Below are 20,013 nucleotides of genomic sequence, written 5' to 3' on the forward strand. Positions count from 1 at the left end.
GCTGTAGTTTGTAGCTGTGATCTTGTGCAGCGTTTACAGTAAATATCTTGGATGGATGGGAGAGAGTCCCCAATGATGGGCTTGGCTGACTTCACTGTCCTCTGTGGGGACTTGCGGTTGAATTTGTTGCAATTCCCACACCAGACAGAGATGCAGCTGGTCAAGAGACTCTTGATGGTTCCCCTGTAGGAGGTGGACAAGATAATAGGGTAGAGGCTGGCTCTCTTCAGATGGAGAAGGAAGTGGGGTGACTGTTGTTCCTTTTTGGTCAAAGAGGTGTGGTGGCAAGAGCAGCTGAGGTCATCAGCAATATGCACATCAAGAAACAAAGGGCTTGGTACTTGCACAACAGGTACAGAGGACCTTCCAACTACAGCTTCTAGCACCTGTTTCCACAATGGAGGTTTTGAACAGGTTTTCAAAAATGGAGGGTTTGAACATGCCCTGCTTGGATGCCATGTCTCCAACCTCCCCTGGGATGCACAAAGAAATTCTTCCAGAAGTGGAAGTTGATCTTGCGAACAGTGGCCTCAGCTAGATGTTCCCAGTTCATCCACCTTACCCATTTGGGTTTATTAGGTCTGATCTGCAGCCTCCACTGCCACCTGATGGTTGACAGCTCTGCTCTTCTCTTCACCCGAGTGTCCAAGACATACAGCCACATGTCTGATGATAGGCCTATCCATCACCTAAGATGTTCTGGTATCAAGTACACTTATGAACCACCCCAAACTTGAACGTGATGTCCGCTATGGACAATCCTTGACTAGCACAGAAGTCCGATAACATAGCACTACTCGGATTCAGATCAGGCAGGCCGTTTCCTCCCAGTGACCCCTCTTCAGGTTTCTCCATTGTTGCCCACATGAATATTAAAGTCCCCCATCAGAAATATAAATTCCCTGTTCAGCACTCTTTCCAGGACACCACCCAGAGAAGGTCAGGTACTCTGAACTGCTCTCTGGCACATAAGCTCAAACAACAGTCAGAGTCCTCCTCTCAGTGACACTTAGCCAGGGCTTGTAAGTATCCCCACACCTGCCCGTCAACCAGGACAACTCAGGAATAGATGTGAGTACAGCCTCTCTCCAGGCTGTTGTTTCCAGAGCCAGCATTGTGCTAAGAGATGAGCCCAGTTACTGTATATCTAGCTGGTGCTGCTCCACCTTGCACGCCTGCTCTGGTTACTTCACCGCCAGAGATGATGCCCCAAATCAAAATCCCTGGAGCCAGTTTTAGATGCCAGAGGTCAGCACTCCTAGGTTCCTGCCCTTGGCCCTAGGTTCCTGGCTTACAAGACACCCACCCAAATGCCTATCCCTGCACGTGTTGAGCCCACAAGACAGCAACTCCACGTTGTTCTTCCATGCTGTGCCCAACCCAGGCCAATGGTTTTAGGCCTGGCCACCAGGCACTTGCTGGCCAGTTCCCCTGCCAGACCTGGCTCAAGAAGGGGGCCACAGTAAGAGTACGAGTGTTCAATTTGAAAACCTTAGAATTGCATCTCTGCTTTTTGCAGATGATGAGCTCTACAGGCTTCTGAGACTGTGACATCTGGCACACATTATGGCTTTTTGCAGCCAAGTATGAAGTGGCTGGGATAAAAGTTAGTACCTCCAAGTGTGAGGCCATGCTTCTCTGTCAGAAAAAGGTGGATTGTCACATATAGGCTGGGAGTGAGTTACCGCCCAAAGTAAAGGAGTTTAAGCATCTTGGGTTCTTACTGAGACTTGAGAGACATTATTGTCATTCATCAGTGTTGTACAGTACTTGGATGAATGAGACTGTGTTTTTCCTGGTCCCTGGTGCAAAACAAAAAGAATGAATGATGCACGTATGTTGCAAGAATAGACTGTATAAGACAATGAACATAGCCATGATGTCAACCATTGGTTTATGGAGTGCCATTTTGAAGCCTCGAATACAGCATTTCAGCTGTCGCCATCTTGGTTCTTTGGGGGTAGAAGTGACCATATTTGGATAAAAGGGTAAAGCTGTGGAGGAGTGGGTCATATTTTTTTCCTAAAAGGCTGTAAATATGTTCATTTCTGCTGTTAAGTTGGGCTTTTTAAAATTATGTCTCTAGGAGTTTACTTGCCTCTGGAGCTAGCCTTAAGTGGCCATTTGAAGAGCTACAGTTTTTGGCACTTTGTGTTGGCATCATGTTTCTATCCCATAGGTTGCCACTAAGGTGTAAGAGAGCAAACAAGACACAAAACAAGGTACAGGCATGCAGTGCAAAAAGCAGGGAAAATGTATTACAGGACTGTATTAAAAAATAGAAAAGCATAAATATAAATGAGGAAAATATAATAATATGTATGAAAATATTGAATAAAGTGTTAAGTGTAATGTGCAATAGCAGCAGTACCTGTTTGTGGGTCCCTAAAGATATCTGTGTACAGTATCTGTAAGGATTAAGATTAATTATACAACAAGTAGTTCTGCCTAAGCAATCTAATCGGTCAACAAGACGTTTGGAACGTGCTTAAATCTACATGACAGTACACCTTTCTCATCACTTAAAATATTACTCTGCCACTTCCTTAGCACTTTAGCACACTTGCTAAAATTCCAGAAATGTGAAAATGTTCATCAGTCAGGTGACACGGATCATTTCAGGGCACTATCATAAGGTGTTGATAACACAATATCAAAAAATCTTCACAGCATTAGCGAATTACAGCGGAAATCATGAAAAGAAACAGCCAACTTGATAATGGTGCAAACTATGAAATAACACAAAGATGACAAAACCAACATAAACCACCATGGTTAAGCATGAAAGGGTGAGAGAGAGAGGGGATGATATGCAGCAAAGGGCCGAGGCGGGAATTAAACCCACGGCTGCTGCAAGGAGGACAGAGCCTCCATACATGGGGCGCCCGCTCTATCCACTGGGCAACCAGGTGCTCCAAAACCATCATGTTTTGAACAGACAGATAAATACGGACAAAAACTGACAATAGTGTTTTGGAACATAAAATAGCAAAATTAAAAAAAAACTAAAAACTATTCAGTCCAGCACCAGGCATGAAGGAAATTATTCATGAAAAACAATTTGGGAGCCAATTGCCCCAAAACATGAATACATTTTGATAATACATTTTAATTTTGTTGGTAATAGTTGTATAATCGCAGTATTACACTTGAGGGTGTGCTTTAACGTCCTTTGAGCACTTCAGTGGCAACAGCATCACTATCATGCTCAAATTATGTTAAAGCACAACCTGTCATGTAATATTGCTTCAATGGTCAGACAGGTTATTAAAGTTATTAAAGTGAGGTATGTCATCACTTGATGTACACATTATACAGTAAGTTAGAAAAAAAGAAAAACAAAAGAAATGATACACCATATAGAATACACAGCAGCACGTTAGATGTGAAAACATACATGCCTGTCCAATCAAAAAGATCTCAAGCTGTCAAGGACAAGAGAGGGAAAGGGGTTTTGTAAATCTTATCAATGCTCCCAAAGTTAGTTTGACCCTTTAGTTATCAAGGTTTGATTTAGATACCATGTTCCTTTTGATATTGCACGCTCTCTTCTCATAACCTTGCGTCTTCAGCAGTTATTATGAAGAACACGTACAACGTAAACACAGAACTGTGGCTTTCCATACATTATCAAGGACGTTTCACAGGTGCTATGCTGTCAAAAGGATGCCCTCAAGATACTGTGGGTATTTATCACATGTTTGCATGGCCCTGCATATATAAGTGACACCTGTGGCACCCAGTCCTGGAGATAACCATGGCTGCATACACTCTTACTCTCCTGTGCACCTTGGGCGTCTTTGCCGCTCTTCAGGTTCCTGCCACTGGTTCCCGGCTGGTAAGTGAAATGAATTGGAACTATATTTGAGTTATATTTCTTGTTTTGTTATCTGAAAAAAATATTTTTCTCTAAATGTCATTTCTTTACTTTTTATTCTAATTTGCTATAAACTAACCATTATTTCTCTTTCCTCTCTGAAAATTATACCTGAAGGGTAAGTGGTAATTGTAATGGTATAATTATTAATAATTATGTAATTTAACTACTTAATTATTATTAAATCTTATATATTCATAAACATTGACAATTCACAAAATGTAGTGTTTTGGTTCTAATTGTGTTTATGTCGACATAGGAGGACCACCTTCAGAGGAGCAACCATCTCAATTCGTAAGCGGATCTGACCAGATCGAGATTGTGAACAAGCACAATGCCCTAAGAAGAGGTGTTCAACCTACTGCCAGCAACATGCTGGAAATGGTAACATCCTGATTATGCAATTAAATTATTTCAGAAATTCAAAAGCATAATGTGATTCAGTGATTTTTAATCTGAGCATGGATTCTCACTTGATCTAGCCTATTAGTGCCTGGTTTGAAACCCCACATGGTCCCCTGCAGCACATCAGTAAAAGCTAAAATAATTTTACAGTCAAGCACACAGCACTTGCAGATTTTCTGGTGTATACACTGTAGTGGTCTACATGTGTCCTCTGCTCCCCACAGAGCTGGAGCAACGAGGCTGCAGCCAACGCTCAGAGATGGGCCAACACCTGCTCCATGACGCACAGCCCTGACAGCTCCAGAAAGATCAGCAGTAAGCTCATTTTAACACCTCTTTAAAAACAAAACAAAATGAACTACTTCACAAAAACAGACAGCCACACTGTCACTTTAGATAAGTGGGGACTACTGTGTTACTTAACGAGTTTGTTTCAGGCATTTTAATCTAATCAAGAGCATAAAATCACAGGAAACAGCATTTTAGATCATCATCATGTGACATTAAATGCTAAATTGCCACCAAGACAAATTACATTACTTAGAATTAACAGCTCTTAAAAGGACTGTGTCCAGTATTCAATGGCAGAAACATTAGTGCTTGCAGTAAATAAATGTGCAGTGTAATTAAAATGTCATGAATGGTTTCATAGACTAGTTTCATGTGGCAGTTCATTGTGTGCTTTTATTAATGTCTCTGGTTCTAATCAGATGCAAGTAAATATATGATGTATGGGTCTTGTGATGATGATCAAACCGGCAAATGGGGAATGGTAGCATCCAAATATGCCATTAAATAACTGTTTAGATCTATTAATGAGAACAACATCATATGAGATAATGCTTTCAAAAATACAAGAAATGTTGCCATACATGTAATCTAAAAAGCGATATATTGTTATCACTTTCATACATCATCTGGATATATGAAGATATAAGTTTACAACATTAATAAATAATAATGGATAGTTGTATGTATACATATTTAAATATAATAACATATAAGGAATTTCTATATGATATTAAATGTTTTTACCATATATGTTAACTATATATATAATTAATACATGCAAGTTTACAAAAATAACATATATACAAAAGTTTTTCATTGTTTTTTTTTTTTTTACTAATTTTGACATGCATGTCTATTTTTTATATTTACATATATTTTATCAACATATAACAATGGGCTTTGGGGTTTATATATTTGTACATACCATATAGGTGTCTACAATGTAAGTATATATTATATGTACATATATTTAAAGCATTTATATGATTCATTTTTATATAGTATTGTATGTTGCTGCCATTTATGTTGAGGTTGTTTATTTAATTCATGGATACAAGTTTATAAAAACAACATACATACAAAAAATACATATGTCCATATATGTTTTTAATATTAATTTTTAACATATGTCTATCTTTTAGAATTATAAAATATAAACATTTATCCTAATTATTTAGAAAAATGTTTTATTTGCCGATTAAAATCACAGATAGCTCAGAAGGTAAGATTCAAGTCCTGGTTGGGACACGAGAAAGAGTATGTAACTAACTGTCAGGAACATCTGCAATATTTGCATACCATGTATTTTTCATAGTATATAGATGTGTAACTTATACAAAGACATGTATAGATATTTATGTGACAGAGATGGCAATAACTGTATTATGCATACAGAGCCTATGTGTATGGCCCAGACATTTGGTGTTCCAAATTTTAATAGGTTTCATTATAGTTTCTGCACACATGTACCTATATAATTTTACTTCATATGTGCATATATTTCATATATGGAATTTCAGTATATGTACATGTATTATATTTCTACTCTGCTTAACCTCCTGACTTTCACAAAGAAAGTGTGCAGAGGACAGAGAATTTTCTTTTAGGTGTGAACATGATTTGATCACTCATTCATAAAGGGTTTTAAGAGGATGAAAGTATCCCACTTCTCTATAACTGTAGCTAGCGGCTGTGGGGAGAACCTGTACATGTCCAGCTGGAAAGACACCTGGAGCAACGCTATCCAGGACTGGTATGACGAAGTGAAGAACTGGCGCTACGGAGTGGGATCTACCGATGGACAAGTGGTCGGACACTACACACAGGTGCACTTCTTCATTCTGATTAACTTCCATACAAATGGGCCATCACTAATATTTAATAACCCATACAAGGTAAAAGGGACTCAGTGACCTAAACAGTGACTAGAAAAACACTTAATGAATGTCCATGAGCTCCTGATGAGTTTGAGTTTTATCTCCTGTTGTCTGCATAGGTTGTTTGGTACAGGTCCAACAAGGTTGGCTGTGGTATGGCCTACTGCCCCAACTCTCAATACAAGTACTTCTACGTCTGCCAATACTGCCCACCGTAAGTACAAAATATTTTTCTCCTTTTCAACAAAGAATAGTGGCACATTTTCTCATATTTTCTCTTTGAGTAAATATTTACATACATACCCACTGAGCTGAATGGATCTGAGATCAAGTTCCATTATGCAACCTTGTATGTATTCTTGTGTTAAGTAAGAAAATGGAAATATGCTTCCAAAGATATATGTTTTTCCACAAATTTTCCTTTTCTGATTAAATTGTTTTTTATACATTTTTGACCACAATGGCCTACTCTAAGTACAAATGTTGAAAACATCATTAGAATACTAAAGCGGATGCAAAAAAAGTACAGTTATGATGCTCTGCAGTAAAGAGAAGTAAAAATGCAATTTCCATCTAATTTGCCATTTCACTGAGCAGTCATTAAATAGTTATTCAAAGTGCTTCGCCTTTTCAGATCATAAACCATGTTTGGGCAATGTCTACTGCTGTTACAGTACGTTTAATATTTGATACTTTGACCGGCATTACAGTGGAAACTACCAGTACGCTCGTCCTTATCAAGCAGGACCAACCTGCGGTGACTGTCCCAGCGCCTGTGACAACAAACTGTGCAGTAAGTGGCAAATACAACACTGTGAAATTAAATCTTCTCATGCATTTTTTTGTAAATAAGATAGGAGACAGGTATAGGATAGGAGGTTGAGTGAGAGTTATATCTTAGTATAAATAGATTTTGTTTGAGATAATAAGGAGATCATCCAACTTACTGATTAACTCCAGTTTTGCTTTTATCTTTTTCCTGGACCTAAATGTAAAGAAACAAGACAGGAAAACTTTCTTTGACCCCAACCAGTTAGATAAATCTTCGAGAAAAAGTTGTCAGACTCCAATCTGACTAGTGAGCTCTATTGGGTAATGTTTTTTTGTATTTGTTTGTTTGTTTGTTTAATTTAGGCATCCATTCTCCTTTTTCTCTTTCTATTGCAGCCAACCCCTGTCCCTACACTGATCAGTACAGTAACTGTGCTCAGCTGAAGCAGCAGTGGGGCTGCAAAAATGGCGATGTTGCCTCTTGGTGTCCCGCCTCCTGCAAGTGCACCTCTCAGATCATTTAAATGCCACGTCTGCACGTGCTCTGACTCATCAGTCACTTTCAATAAAAGATACTTTAACTTGTGTATCTTTACTGATTAATGAAAAGGTCTCATAGCTTGGAGTATAAAAACCAACGATTAGAAATGAAATTTACTTTCTGTAGAGGACCAACTCAAAACGGGTTTCAGACAATTTATCAATATACATCACATATATGATTATTATATATACAGTTAATCATTTATTTATATATATATATAGGGTCTATAGGTCAATTTAGCTACTCTACAGTTTACAGCACAGTACATCAACCCTGTCTGGTGGGAGCTCACGGATGACGGCACTCTTTCGCTGATTACTGTTAGTAATGCCGACCTGACCCAACACGAATGCTGTGGAAACATTGTGCCCACCCGCCAGTCTCCAGCTTGTTTCAGAATTAGCCTTTAGAAGTGAATTGAAGGGAATTAAATACACACTGTCCATATTTTCAGGAGAAAAAAAAACGAAGCTATGCTTCTGGGGCAATAAGAAGCAAAAAAGCAACAGTAAAGAGGAGGCTGCAGTGCATATAGCTGAGGCTAGACTGAAAGAGAAAGGAGGAAAATCAGAATCAGAATCAGAAATACTTTATTGATCCCTGAGGGGAAATTGCCTTTAGTTACAGATGCTCCCATTCTAAAGTCTTAAAAGAAGTAGGAAAGTGTGGAATATATCAATAAAATTTAAACATAAGTACTAACATAAAATAAATATATCTAAACACTAAAGTATAATATAAATGTACTATTGTTCTTGTTACTACCGTGTTATAAAAAAAAACAACAGATTAACAACATATGAATATAGAATATTACACGTGGATGTGTTAAAGAAGAAGAAACAGGGCCTGGAGCTGGGCTCATGAGAAAAAAAGAGGCACAGCAACAGTTAAGTGGTGCTAGCTGAAGTGTAAGTTGTGCAATATCAGCATAAGCTGACCCCCTGAGGGTGTTAGTTTACACTATATGTATTACGGATTAAGGTGCAAGTAGGCAGGCATGCTATGGGAACTAGACGAGAAATGTCTGCTCCATCCAAATATTTTTGGTCTCAGTAAACAGAGTCTGTGGCTCAGTTGCTTGGTACTCCCGTCACATTGAAACTTACAGTATACCAAACTTGTAAGTCCCTTGGCTTCAACAGTTTCATGCCGTAACCGGCACAATTTTTTCCAAAGATTTAAGGAAATAAATGTGTATGTATGAAGCTTAAACAAAATTTTACAGAGGAAGTTCAAACTAAAACAAGAGTCCTGTCCACTCTGTGATGTCACCAACAAACTGAAAACTGTAAATCTTAAACTGCGAGCTATCAAAATGAACATAGTGCTATAAAGTCTAAAGTTTACAGTTGTAATTAGGGTTGTTAAAATCGTGATTAATCACAGCATTTCAACAAGTTATCCCAATGAATCACATTTTTAATAGCATGTTTTTAATTCAGTGGACATGTCTGTAAAGGGGAGACTCATGGGTACCCATAGAACCCACTTTCACTCAGATATCTTCAGGTTAGAGTATATGGGACCCCTGTTGTATGGCCATGCCATTTTTCCATCGCCAAAATTTAGCCTGACTTTGCCACTACCCTCCTTATTGACAAGCTCACACAACATGGTTGGTACCACTGGATTCCTTTGGTCCTCTAGTTTCATATGATTATATGACTGATATCATAACAGTAGCTTTAAAACTCAGCCCAGTACAGCCCCTTAAAGACGGGAATGTTGGCCGGCATTTAACGTAATTTAAAAAAAAGTTACACATTAATTACAGAACTGCATCATGATTAACATGTTAATGTGAATAGCTCTACTTTAATTTTTTTCTAATTGTTCTATATTAAAGAACAGTAAAGTTATATGGTTTTGAGCTCTATAATGTGAACTTCTTTGGGTTTTTTTGCATATGTCCTGACAACATGATGAAAGCATGAATAATTTTATCTAGTGTTGCCTTTGTGCTTTGCATACAAGACATACTTGATAGTGATGATGCAACATTTAGACAACAAATTAAGTGCAAGAGTACAAACAAGATGCAAAACAGGTGAAAAGCATGACACCAAACAAGGTGCATGGCTCTAAGCTTGGGGGCTTCAGGAAGTTAATAGCCTGGGGGAAGAACCTTTAGCTATGTCTGGGGGATTAAGGTCAAGTAGTCAAACAGGTTCTTCTGACCACTTCAGTGAGGTATTTCATCACTTGATGTACGCAGTATGTTTACATAAGCCTGAGCAGCTTTGCATATATGCATTTTCACAGGTTTTCTAATATATTTTTATATTTGTGGTGGCCCACCACGATAAAAACATCTGGCGCCACGAATAGATTTTCTATTTTTGAGGGTTGACTATTAAGTTATGCATTGCATCTCTTGGAGTGCAGAGTGCACTCTGAACACAGATGGAGCAGCAAAACTTCAGGCACATTGACACTGAAATTTTAATTTTGGGGGTCTAAGAGTTTCCAGAAATTAGCAGTAAAGTTGTCTACAAACCAATCAAGGTAAAGCACAGGGAGATGCAGCACATGTAGGTGATTATGATTGGATTAAGGTATGTTATGTCTAGTTCTTGAAGAAGTATTTCACCAATATAAAGAGGGCCTTCACTAAAAATAGGCCATCTATGCCATAAAGAAGACCAAATACTTTTGCAGTTGGTGCTACATGACCAGAGAAAACAGAGAAAAAGAATTGTGATATTCTATTTTGCTCAAAAGGGGAAAAATCTGCAATGACCAGAATGCACTGCACCGCACTAAACCAAGAAAAGCTCCTGCTGATGGAGGGAGAGACATCTAGGCACTGGTTAGATGGAGGGATGTTTGAAAATCATCAAAGTATCCCTTTAAGTGATATTGCTTGATTACAATGTAAAATATATCAATCAAAATGAACAGAATGATGTGTATACAATGCAACAAAAATGTGGCCCATGGTTCGGATTGTAAGGTGTGAAAAGGCCCTAAATTGTTCATCAATCTAAATTAAACCATTGTTTTTTGCTTTGTAAATTAATCAGTTTAAGATTCAATTCAACATTTTAAGCTTTATGTGAAAAACAAATTGGACAATGTACAATAAAGAGATAAGAGAGATGTTACTGTCATCCATCAGTGTTGTATTGTATGTGGAGGAACAAAATGTGTTTGACTAACCTGTAGTGCAACAACCACGACAAAAACAATTGTAAGACTGTGTTAGAAAACAGAAGATTGTATATAAATAAGAATATATAAATAGAAACAAGAGTATAGAATAAGTGTGCAATGCCAGCATTCACCATTTGTGGGTCTCTGAGGGTATTTGTGTACAGCATCTGTATTGATTACGTTTAAATAGTCATCCAGGCTATTAAAGTTATTAAAGTGAGGTATGTCATCACTTGATGTACATGTAATATGTAAAACAAACAACGAAGATTTGAAAACATACAAGCCTAATCCACTTTAAAAAATCTATATAAACTGTCAGTGACAAGAGAGGGAGAAAGGTTTTTAATGTTATTAATGTTCCAAATGTTACTTTCCCCTTTTAATTTGTAAAGGATTGATTTAGATGTTCCCTTCAATTTTGTGCACCCTCTTCTCATAACCTGTCCACATGAGAGCAACAAACATACATGTCCCTTTATCACAGTTATCATGAGGAATGCATGCACAAGGTAAACAAACCTGAAGTTTTCCATACATCATCTCGGATATCTCACAGGTTGTCAAAAGGATGCCCTCGGGTCTGTGTTTTTAACTGTCACGTGTCTGCCTGGCCCTGTGTATATAAGCGACACCTGTGGCCCTCAGAGGTTAACAGTCCTGGACATAACCATGGCTTTGTACACTTTTACCTTCCTGAGCGTCCTGGGCATCTTTGCTGCTTTGCAGGTTCCCAGCACCGATGCATTTTTTTTTGATTGGTTTGTAAGTTAAATTTATTGTGCTTCCTAAATTACCCACTGAATGTGCATTTCCTTATTTTTGCTTGTTATGTGCAGTAAATTAACCATTATTTCTCATTTCTCTCTGAAAACCATACCTTAAGGGTGAGTGTTTTGTTGTTGTTGTTATTATTATTATTATTATTATTATTATTATTATTATTAATTATTTAATGTAATAAATTCATACACATCTGCAATTCACAATATGTTGTTTTTTGGTTTTAACTGTGTTTATTTAGACTCGTCTTCGGAAGAGGAACAACCTGCTAAACAATTGTCTGTAAGCCGATCTGAGCAGAATGAGATTGTGAACAAGCACAACGCCTTAAGAAGAGCTGTTCGGCCTAGTGCCAGCAACATGATGGAAATGGTAACACCCTTATGATGCAACAAAATAATTTCCTAATTTCAAAAGTGTAATTTGATTCACCAGTCTTTATTCTGAGCATGGATCCTTAATTGATGTAGCCTATTAGTGCTTGAATTGATATTACACATGCTCCTTGTGCAGCACATCAGTCCAAGATTACATTATTTTCAGGACTAGCACACAGCATTCGGATATTTTCTAGTGTTTACACTGTAGTGGTCTACACGTGTCCTCTGCTCCCTGCAGAGCTGGAGCAGCGAGGCTGCAGCCAACGCTCAGAGATGGGCCAACAAATGCACCATGAGTCACAGCCCTGACAGCTCCAGAAATATCAGATGTAAGTTCATTATAACACCCCTGTCTCTCTTTTTAAAAAAATATATGTATAAAGTTTATATATATATCACAAAAAAGACACCCACACTGTCATTTATCAAGCATGTAGATAGGCAAGAACTACTGTGTTACTTAACATGTTTAATGATGTGTTTCAAGCACTTTAATCTAATCTAAAGAGCGTAAAATCACTGGAAGCAGCATTTTAGACCATCATGTGACATTAAACGCTAATCTGCCACCCAGACAAATTACATTACTTAGAGCCAGCAGTTCTTTAAGACTCTGTGTCTGCAGACTACCACATTATTTAACAGGGTTCCCACACATTTTCATAGACAAAATTTCAAAATTATTCCATGACTTTTCAAGGATTTTTTTTTTCTTCTTATGAATTGTTATGTGGGTTTGTTGGTTAATGAATTGTAATCTACACTATGGAAAAATTGTGTTGGAATTCTCAGCATTTAGTTTTAACTTAAAGTGTTTATTTTGTTTCCCACTTGTTTGTTTCTATAAACCTAGGCGTAATTTTAAGAGCCCGACTGAAACTGGATTTTTGGGACCACTGCCAATACTGATATGCTGATATGCCAATATGCGGACAGACAGACAGACAGACAGATAGATAGACAGAAAGATGGATAAATAGATAGATAATATATACATAAAGAAGGTGGGATATTGTTACAGTTTAACAATTAACAATATTGGAAATTGAAATCTAGCAGCGAATCAATAGATTACAATTGGTTTTTTTTGGCTAGTGAGTGAAGCAAATGTAGCAGTCACTAGCATATTTTACCAGCATTTGGCTGGTGGCTGGGGTAATTTCAAACCGTGCAATAAACTTTATTGTCAAAAATGACATCAGTGCACTGAAACAGTAAACTTCATTTGGAATTTTATCATTCTAAATTTCTCTAAGCATCTATCTCTACATTACGTTCTACTGAAATTAAACTTTTCATATGATGCATATTGGACAACATATAAACCAATACCCATATATCTGTAATGGGCCAATATCGTCCGATAAAATTGTCTCATCAATATATCACTTGGGCTGTACGAATTTTATGATTTTGGCTTTTCACATTAAAAACAAAGTTTTCTGTAACAAATGTAAAAACAGAGGTGGACAAATGTGTATCCTAGCAAATGTCTAATATTCAATAAATGTAAAAGTCACGTTTTGGACCATGTCATAAATAATCTTTGAGAACAAGCTTAAGATAAAAGTCTCCCCTCCTCTCTAACTGTAGCTAGCGGCTGTGGGGAGAACCTGTACATGTCCAGCAATCGGAAATCCTGGAGCACTGCTATCCAGAAGTGGTACAACGAGGTGAAGGACTGGCGCTATGGAGTGGGATCTACCAATGGAGGAGTGGTCGGACACTACACACAGGTGCAATTATATCACAGTTTGGACAGCACTTCTTAATTCTGATTAACTTCCATACAAATGGGCCATCACTAATATTTAATAACCCATATGAGGTAAAAGGGACTCAGTGACCTAAACAGTGACTATAGAAGAGTATTATACAGTACATTACTGCCATAAACTCCTGATAATTTTGTGTTTTACCTCTTGTTCTCTGCACAGGTTGTCTGGTACAACTCCAATAAGGTTGGCTGTGGTATGGCCCACTGTCCCAACTCTAAATACAAGTACTACTACGTCTGCCAATACTGCCCACCGTGAGTATGAAACATCTTTCTCTTTTTCAACATCAATTCAAGCCATATCTTCTCACGTTTGGTGAATGTTTACATGAACATTGAGTCTGTTGAGTTATATGGATCTGAGATCAAGTTCCATTATGTGATATTAAGTGTAATGGGAAGTTTAGAAAGAAGAAAAAGAAATACGCTTCCCAGAAAGTATCACTTTATCACATAGATTCTTTTTCTAAAAACAGTGTTTTGATACATTTCGGAAATAATTTTGAAAACATCATTAGAAAACAGAGGTGGATACAAAAAAAGTACTGTGAGGATGCTCTGCAGTAAGAGGAAGTACAACAACAATTTGCATCCAGTTTGTCCTTCTCACCAAGTAGTCATTAAATAGTTATTCAAAGTTTTTCACCTTCTCAGATCATATCTGTGACATGCTTGCATGGATATCCAGTGTACCTTTGCTGTTATGTTTAATATTTGATGCTTTGTCCTACATTACAGTGGAAACTATCAGTACGCCCGCCCCTACAAAGCAGGACGCACCTGCGGTGACTGTCGCAACTCCTGTGACAGCGGACTGTGCCGTAATGTACGTGACAAATATATGAGGACTAAATTTTCTTATCTGTGTGTATTAAAACGGCTGAGTTTGGGTGACACTTTACTATATTATAGTGCGTTATAGGGCTTGGAAATATATTTACAATACATCAAAATCGCAATATGAGACTAGAGATTGTCAAAGATTTTGCCAAAAGTGTTGTCTTTTCCTGGTTACATTACAGTTACTTGATGCAGTTTCCTGTCAGACAAGGCAATCAATCAAATATGACGCAAGATCCTATTACTGCCTTACCTATTTCTCACCTCAGATTTTTTCAAATTTTATATTTCATATTTTAGGGTACTGCTTAGCTGTAAAATCAGAAAGTTTTTGAGCCGGCCCTCCATGTTAGAGACAGTAGACATAATCTTGACCTTGATTCATATTTGATCAATGTTGCATAGTTTTACAGTTTAACCAGAGATCATGAGCAGTAACTGACATTAGTTGTTTCCATTCACATGCAGTAAGGCCACTAGAAAAACTACAAAGTAATAGCATACACAGAGGAGTATATTTTTATGATTGGCCATCACATTTGAACATGGTTTAAAATCAGCAAATGTGAAAAATCCTTTTTTGTATTAAAGTGCAGCTTAAACCTCAGTGAGCGAAGCCCACAGTTTCTTTAAGCACAGACAAAAGTAAATAATTTAAATGTATCAACAAAAGAAATAATGCATCCTGTGTATCCTTTATGTAGGATACTGACTAGTGAGCTTGCTTGGGTTATGTTTTGTTTTTAATGTATGTATCTGTTCTCCTTTTTCTCTGTAAAGTGAAAATCTGAAGTCAAGTCCTGCCGCTTCAAGGATTGGGTCCCTGACTGTCAGTCACTGAAGTCTAAGTTGGGCTGGAGACACAACTCTGTGACAACTAAATGTCCTGGCTCCTGCATGTGTTAATTCATAAAATAGCACTGTTGACATGGGCTCTGCCCCATCAGTCAGTTTCAATAAATGATATGCATCTTTGAAGCTTGTGACCCTCTGCTGATTACTGAACAGATCAAATAGCCTGGAGTATTAAACCAGAGATTAGAAAGGAAATTTAGTTTGGCACAGCACCTCTCTGGACAAACACCGCCTGCAGGGGCAAGCATCCTCTGACTGTATGTGAGGTGTAAACTCACAGGGGGAGGGGAAGGAGAACACATTTGATGGGGTGGAATTGGCAGAAGTGGAGAGGAAAAGTTAATTCCACATAGATTTCCTACAGCTGAGCCAAGAAGTAGTTTTTAAGACCACACCTGCTTGCTGGTGCTAATAAAGATGACCATCAAAATGTGATTATTTTTTCCAAAATCCTATATTTCCAAGCTGAAAAGAGCTCAGATTGAATCCAGACTTCCTTAGTAATGGTTAACTCTTTCAAATATTTAACTGATTAATGTTCCAAGACCTTTTATTATTTCGCTACAAACTGATAACTTTGTCAGGTAAATTTTGGGAGGGCTTTCTGTGGAATAAGGCTGCATGGATTCTTTCCACAGGAAGCTGAAAAGGTAATTTCCTGTTAGATAAGATGTCTACTTGACTTTAAAACAGCCAAGTGTTGAGCATCTAACTAATGCCAAATGGTGGAATGTAACTAAGTACATTCACTCTGTATACAATATTTCCCGATTTAACTACATTATACTTTCCACTATACTACATTTCAGCAAGAAAATATATTTACTCTGCACTATATTACTAGTTTTATTCTGTGCATTTTGAGCATTATTTAGCCCCCATCCTGACAATTTTTGTCAGTGTGGTTGGTACCAACAGATAGCGTAGAGTGCCTACACTGTAAAAAAGTTGATTTTACTTTTTAAAAAAATCTAAGAAACTGATTTTGTTATATTTACTTAATTTTGTGAAGTTGTTGCAACTTAAAAAGGCAAGTTTAATTAAAACAATCCTTTTACGTTTTAGTATCTTCAGTAAACCAAGTTTATTGTGCTATGTATTTGTATTCTGCTGGTTGCAAACTAGTCAGTGATACTTGTATTTTCTTCCACATGTTAAGAAAACAAATATCCCAAATCTCCTTACATCATCACTAGCAAAATGCTCTTTGTGATGATCAAATGAAGTCAGACTAATGTGGTTTACTAATGCTACTAACATTTACAAAGAACAAGGTCATTTCACCTGTCATTTTTAAGTATTTTTATATATAACTAATATAGCTAAATTTCAAGTAAACTTAACACTTCAATGTAAAGTAAACAAAAATTAGGATTTATAGTGTATTTACTTTCCTTTACTTTGCTTCCTTCAGTTTCCAAGATTATTTTAAGTAAGATCAGCTTGTCAGATTTTACAGTGAAAAGACACCACTGCCTTCACGCTAACATAAAAAATGTGGTGCGCATGTGGCCCTGGGGGGCGCCACCGCTGGGTAGATATTGTCATTATTGGTGACAGTAATCCTTCCATGACTAGAAGGACATCTTTAGTCAACTCAGGCTATAACTGTCTTGTCTTGCTTTTACATTGTTGTCTTTTTTTCTTTTCTTTTTTTTTAGATGTTCCTACTTACCCACATCTGAGGCTGAGACAGTGCGCCTCTCCTCAGGGGTCAACCAGACATGTTCTCGCTACACAGCAGGCGCCTGGTTCAAATAAGGCCGTGTTTGTATGAGTTAGGCTCATGCAGTCCACATTGAGAAGCACAGATGGATCTACAGGCTCGACTGATTGGAATTTATCCAGACTGGATCTGCTGAGTTGTTTTTTTTTTTTGGTTCTTTTTGCTTTCTGTTATGAGTCAGTTCTGAATTTCCACTCTGCACTAACAGGAGCCGTTGTTTTCATTTTGGCTCATTAAAGTATCCGCTCCAACTTCAACATTAGATTTCCTATCGCCACATTGTCACACACACACTGCTATTGTGTTGAAATTAGCAGCCTTTTATGTGATGGCAAACTACTTTCACTTAAAATAAACACTTGAGCTGAATTTCTGTAATCTTGTCTGCACGCCAAAAGAGCCATGCTCTTCATACCACAGCGTGTAGGAGTCATACAAAAGTATGAGCCTTTTCTCTCTGCTCCGTCACTGCAATCCCCATGAGGTCAACTAAAAAGACAGATGAGGGCACCACCTGAAGTGAGCAGACAGGGGAGCTGGAAGGAGTGTTATTCCCCCAGCAGAGGGGAGATAAGGGGATGAGTTTTTCCTCTGCTAGTGCGCCCAGAGATAGCAGAGGTCTTCTGGCTTGGCAAAGCCCGATAAGTCCGCCCGTGCCATCCTGTGGGGCTTATCAACTTCAGCAGCAAGCCTCAACAGTTGGTCCCAGGGCCAGAAAATGTTTATGACTTTGGCGTCAGTTAGTCTTCCAGAAGAGTAGATTGTGTAATATGGCGAAAATAATGACCATGCACATGTCCTGCATTGTTGTAGATTTTATATAAATCAGCAACATGACATGGAGAATTCCTGCAAGCTATCTGCATGTCTGATGACAGAGGAAGTCACCAAGTACAGAGGATGCATTGCTCTTGCTGTTTCTTTTAATTAAAGGGTTAAAAAATAAAAAAAATAAAGGAGATAAAAGTGTGAAAATAAGAAAAGAGAAGGACAAGGAGGGAAAGAGGGAAGTTGGCATAAACACTTTTTCATAAGCAGGAAGACATTGGAGATCAGTTACATCAGTCTGTCCAGACTGAAGACAGTTCATTTAGTCTGAGCCATTATCTTGCCACATCACAGTCCTTCTGGATTAGAAACAGGATGCCGAAAAAAAAGGAAGGGCTCACTCCATTTGAATCCAACCACAGATCTCGTGGCTCAGTGGGGCAAACTGTATTTAATTCACTGCATTCAACTGACTATAAAACCAAGATTAAATATTCCCTGACACTGGGGAAGCTAGCCTTTGAGAATAATAATTATAATTGTTTTAAAATGCTTCCAGAGCTCTGTGGTAGGCTTTTGCCTGGTATACCAGGACGAGAAAGTGTTTCCATATCACTGGTGATTGTCCAAACCATCAAGTGCTCATAGTTCATTCACATGTCTCACCTGATGTGAACACATCAGGCACAAGTGTAGAGTAAGGGAAAGCATGGTCTCAATAGATCTTGTCACTGTCACAAAAAATAGCATTTTAGTTAATGTGCGTTGTATTTAAAATTGAAAAAGAAATAAACCTTAACGGAACCTTAAAATGTTAAAATGTTGTAATGCATTATAAAACTAAATGCATGTTTTAGTATGAAAATGCTTTGAGACTTGGTGTCAAGTCTGGGGAGGTGTGAGTATATAACAGTTTTAATTGATTTTTCCAGTCCCCTTCATTGTCCTGACTTTATTACAAGCATCCTTTCTTTGTCTCTCTCTCTTAAGTACTTTGAATCTTTATTTTGAAAAGCCCTCTAAAAATAAATTGGTATTGGATGTAATCCAGGGTTTTGCAGCATAAAATGTGGAAGTTCTAGTCTGATGATAGGGTTGGATTAAAAAAAAAATGATTCCAGTTTCCTATGCCAGCACAGCACAGTCAGCAATCTTTACTTTATACCTACCTGACATCAAGATTTTTGCACCTTATGAGTGCCTAATATCAGGTAAGTTTGTATTATCAGCACTCCCCTCTTAATGTATTTTATGAATCCCTGAGTGTCTGAGACTAGGGTTGGGACAATACACAATTTTATTGCGGATCACAATCAAAAACATGCAAAATAAGCTCATTGTGATGAACTTTCCTTATCGGGATAATCATGACTATCCAGTCGAGCAGCACCCAAAATTACTGCAGAGCAACCAACTGTCAAAAAGGCAGACTGCACACACACCAACCTCTAAAGATGAATGAGATAATGAAGCAAGACAAAGCATTGGGATATTCAGTATCAAAAGATATGATGACATTTTAAACATTTTAAATCGTTGAAAAGTAGTTGAAAAAAGGCTATTTAAGATTGATCTGACTGAAAAGGATGTTCACTAAAAAAAGATGTGTCCTATCTGTGATGCAATAAAACATTTTTTTCTTGTAAGATTAAGTTATTTAAGTATATTTTAGGCAAGTGCCAACATGGATTTGGCATAGACCGCAGTTTCTTGAAAGGCCACTTGAAGCTGGCTCAAGAAGCTAGTCAATCTCCACAAACACCCATGTCAACATGCCCAACTTTACAGCAGAAATAATCATGTTTACAGCCTAGCACAAAAAATGGTTTTAGTGTCTATAGCTTCTTTCAACAATCATGACAACTGTATGCAACTCACTAGCATACATTTTATTAAGGCTTAAAATCACACATATTTAAGGGCGGGCCGCTTGAGTGACAAGCTGTCTACAAGGCGTTTCTAC

General features: G+C 37.8%; 2 protein-coding genes across 2 annotated transcripts; both read left to right on the forward strand.

Annotated features, from left to right (window-relative positions):
- Nucleotides 1-3,348: 3,348 nt before the first annotated feature.
- Nucleotides 3,349-7,862, forward strand: LOC121955624 (serotriflin-like). Its single transcript, XM_088089383.1, has 7 exons — nucleotides 3,349-3,842; nucleotides 4,140-4,261; nucleotides 4,507-4,597; nucleotides 6,257-6,399; nucleotides 6,570-6,664; nucleotides 7,161-7,243; nucleotides 7,618-7,862. The coding sequence occupies exons 1-7, from the start codon at nucleotides 3,758-3,760 to the stop codon at nucleotides 7,743-7,745; spliced, it is 747 nt and encodes a 248-aa protein (XP_087945509.1). The 5' UTR covers nucleotides 3,349-3,757; the 3' UTR covers nucleotides 7,746-7,862.
- Nucleotides 7,863-11,282: 3,420 nt separating this feature from the next.
- Nucleotides 11,283-15,788, forward strand: LOC121955845 (cysteine-rich venom protein TEL1-like). Its single transcript, XM_088089428.1, has 7 exons — nucleotides 11,283-11,690; nucleotides 11,946-12,076; nucleotides 12,323-12,413; nucleotides 13,678-13,820; nucleotides 14,022-14,116; nucleotides 14,600-14,687; nucleotides 15,482-15,788. Exons 1-7 carry the CDS (start codon nucleotides 11,594-11,596, stop codon nucleotides 15,482-15,484), a joined length of 648 nt encoding a protein of 215 aa, XP_087945554.1. The 5' UTR covers nucleotides 11,283-11,593; the 3' UTR covers nucleotides 15,485-15,788.
- The last annotated feature ends 4,225 nt before the right edge of the window (nucleotides 15,789-20,013 follow it).

The sequence above is a fragment of the Plectropomus leopardus genome, chromosome 16 (assembly GCF_026936395.1).
Source record: "Plectropomus leopardus strain MGB_pleo_1.0 chromosome 16, ASM2693639v1, whole genome shotgun sequence".
Classification (NCBI taxonomy): Eukaryota; Metazoa; Chordata; class Actinopteri; order Perciformes; family Serranidae; genus Plectropomus; species Plectropomus leopardus.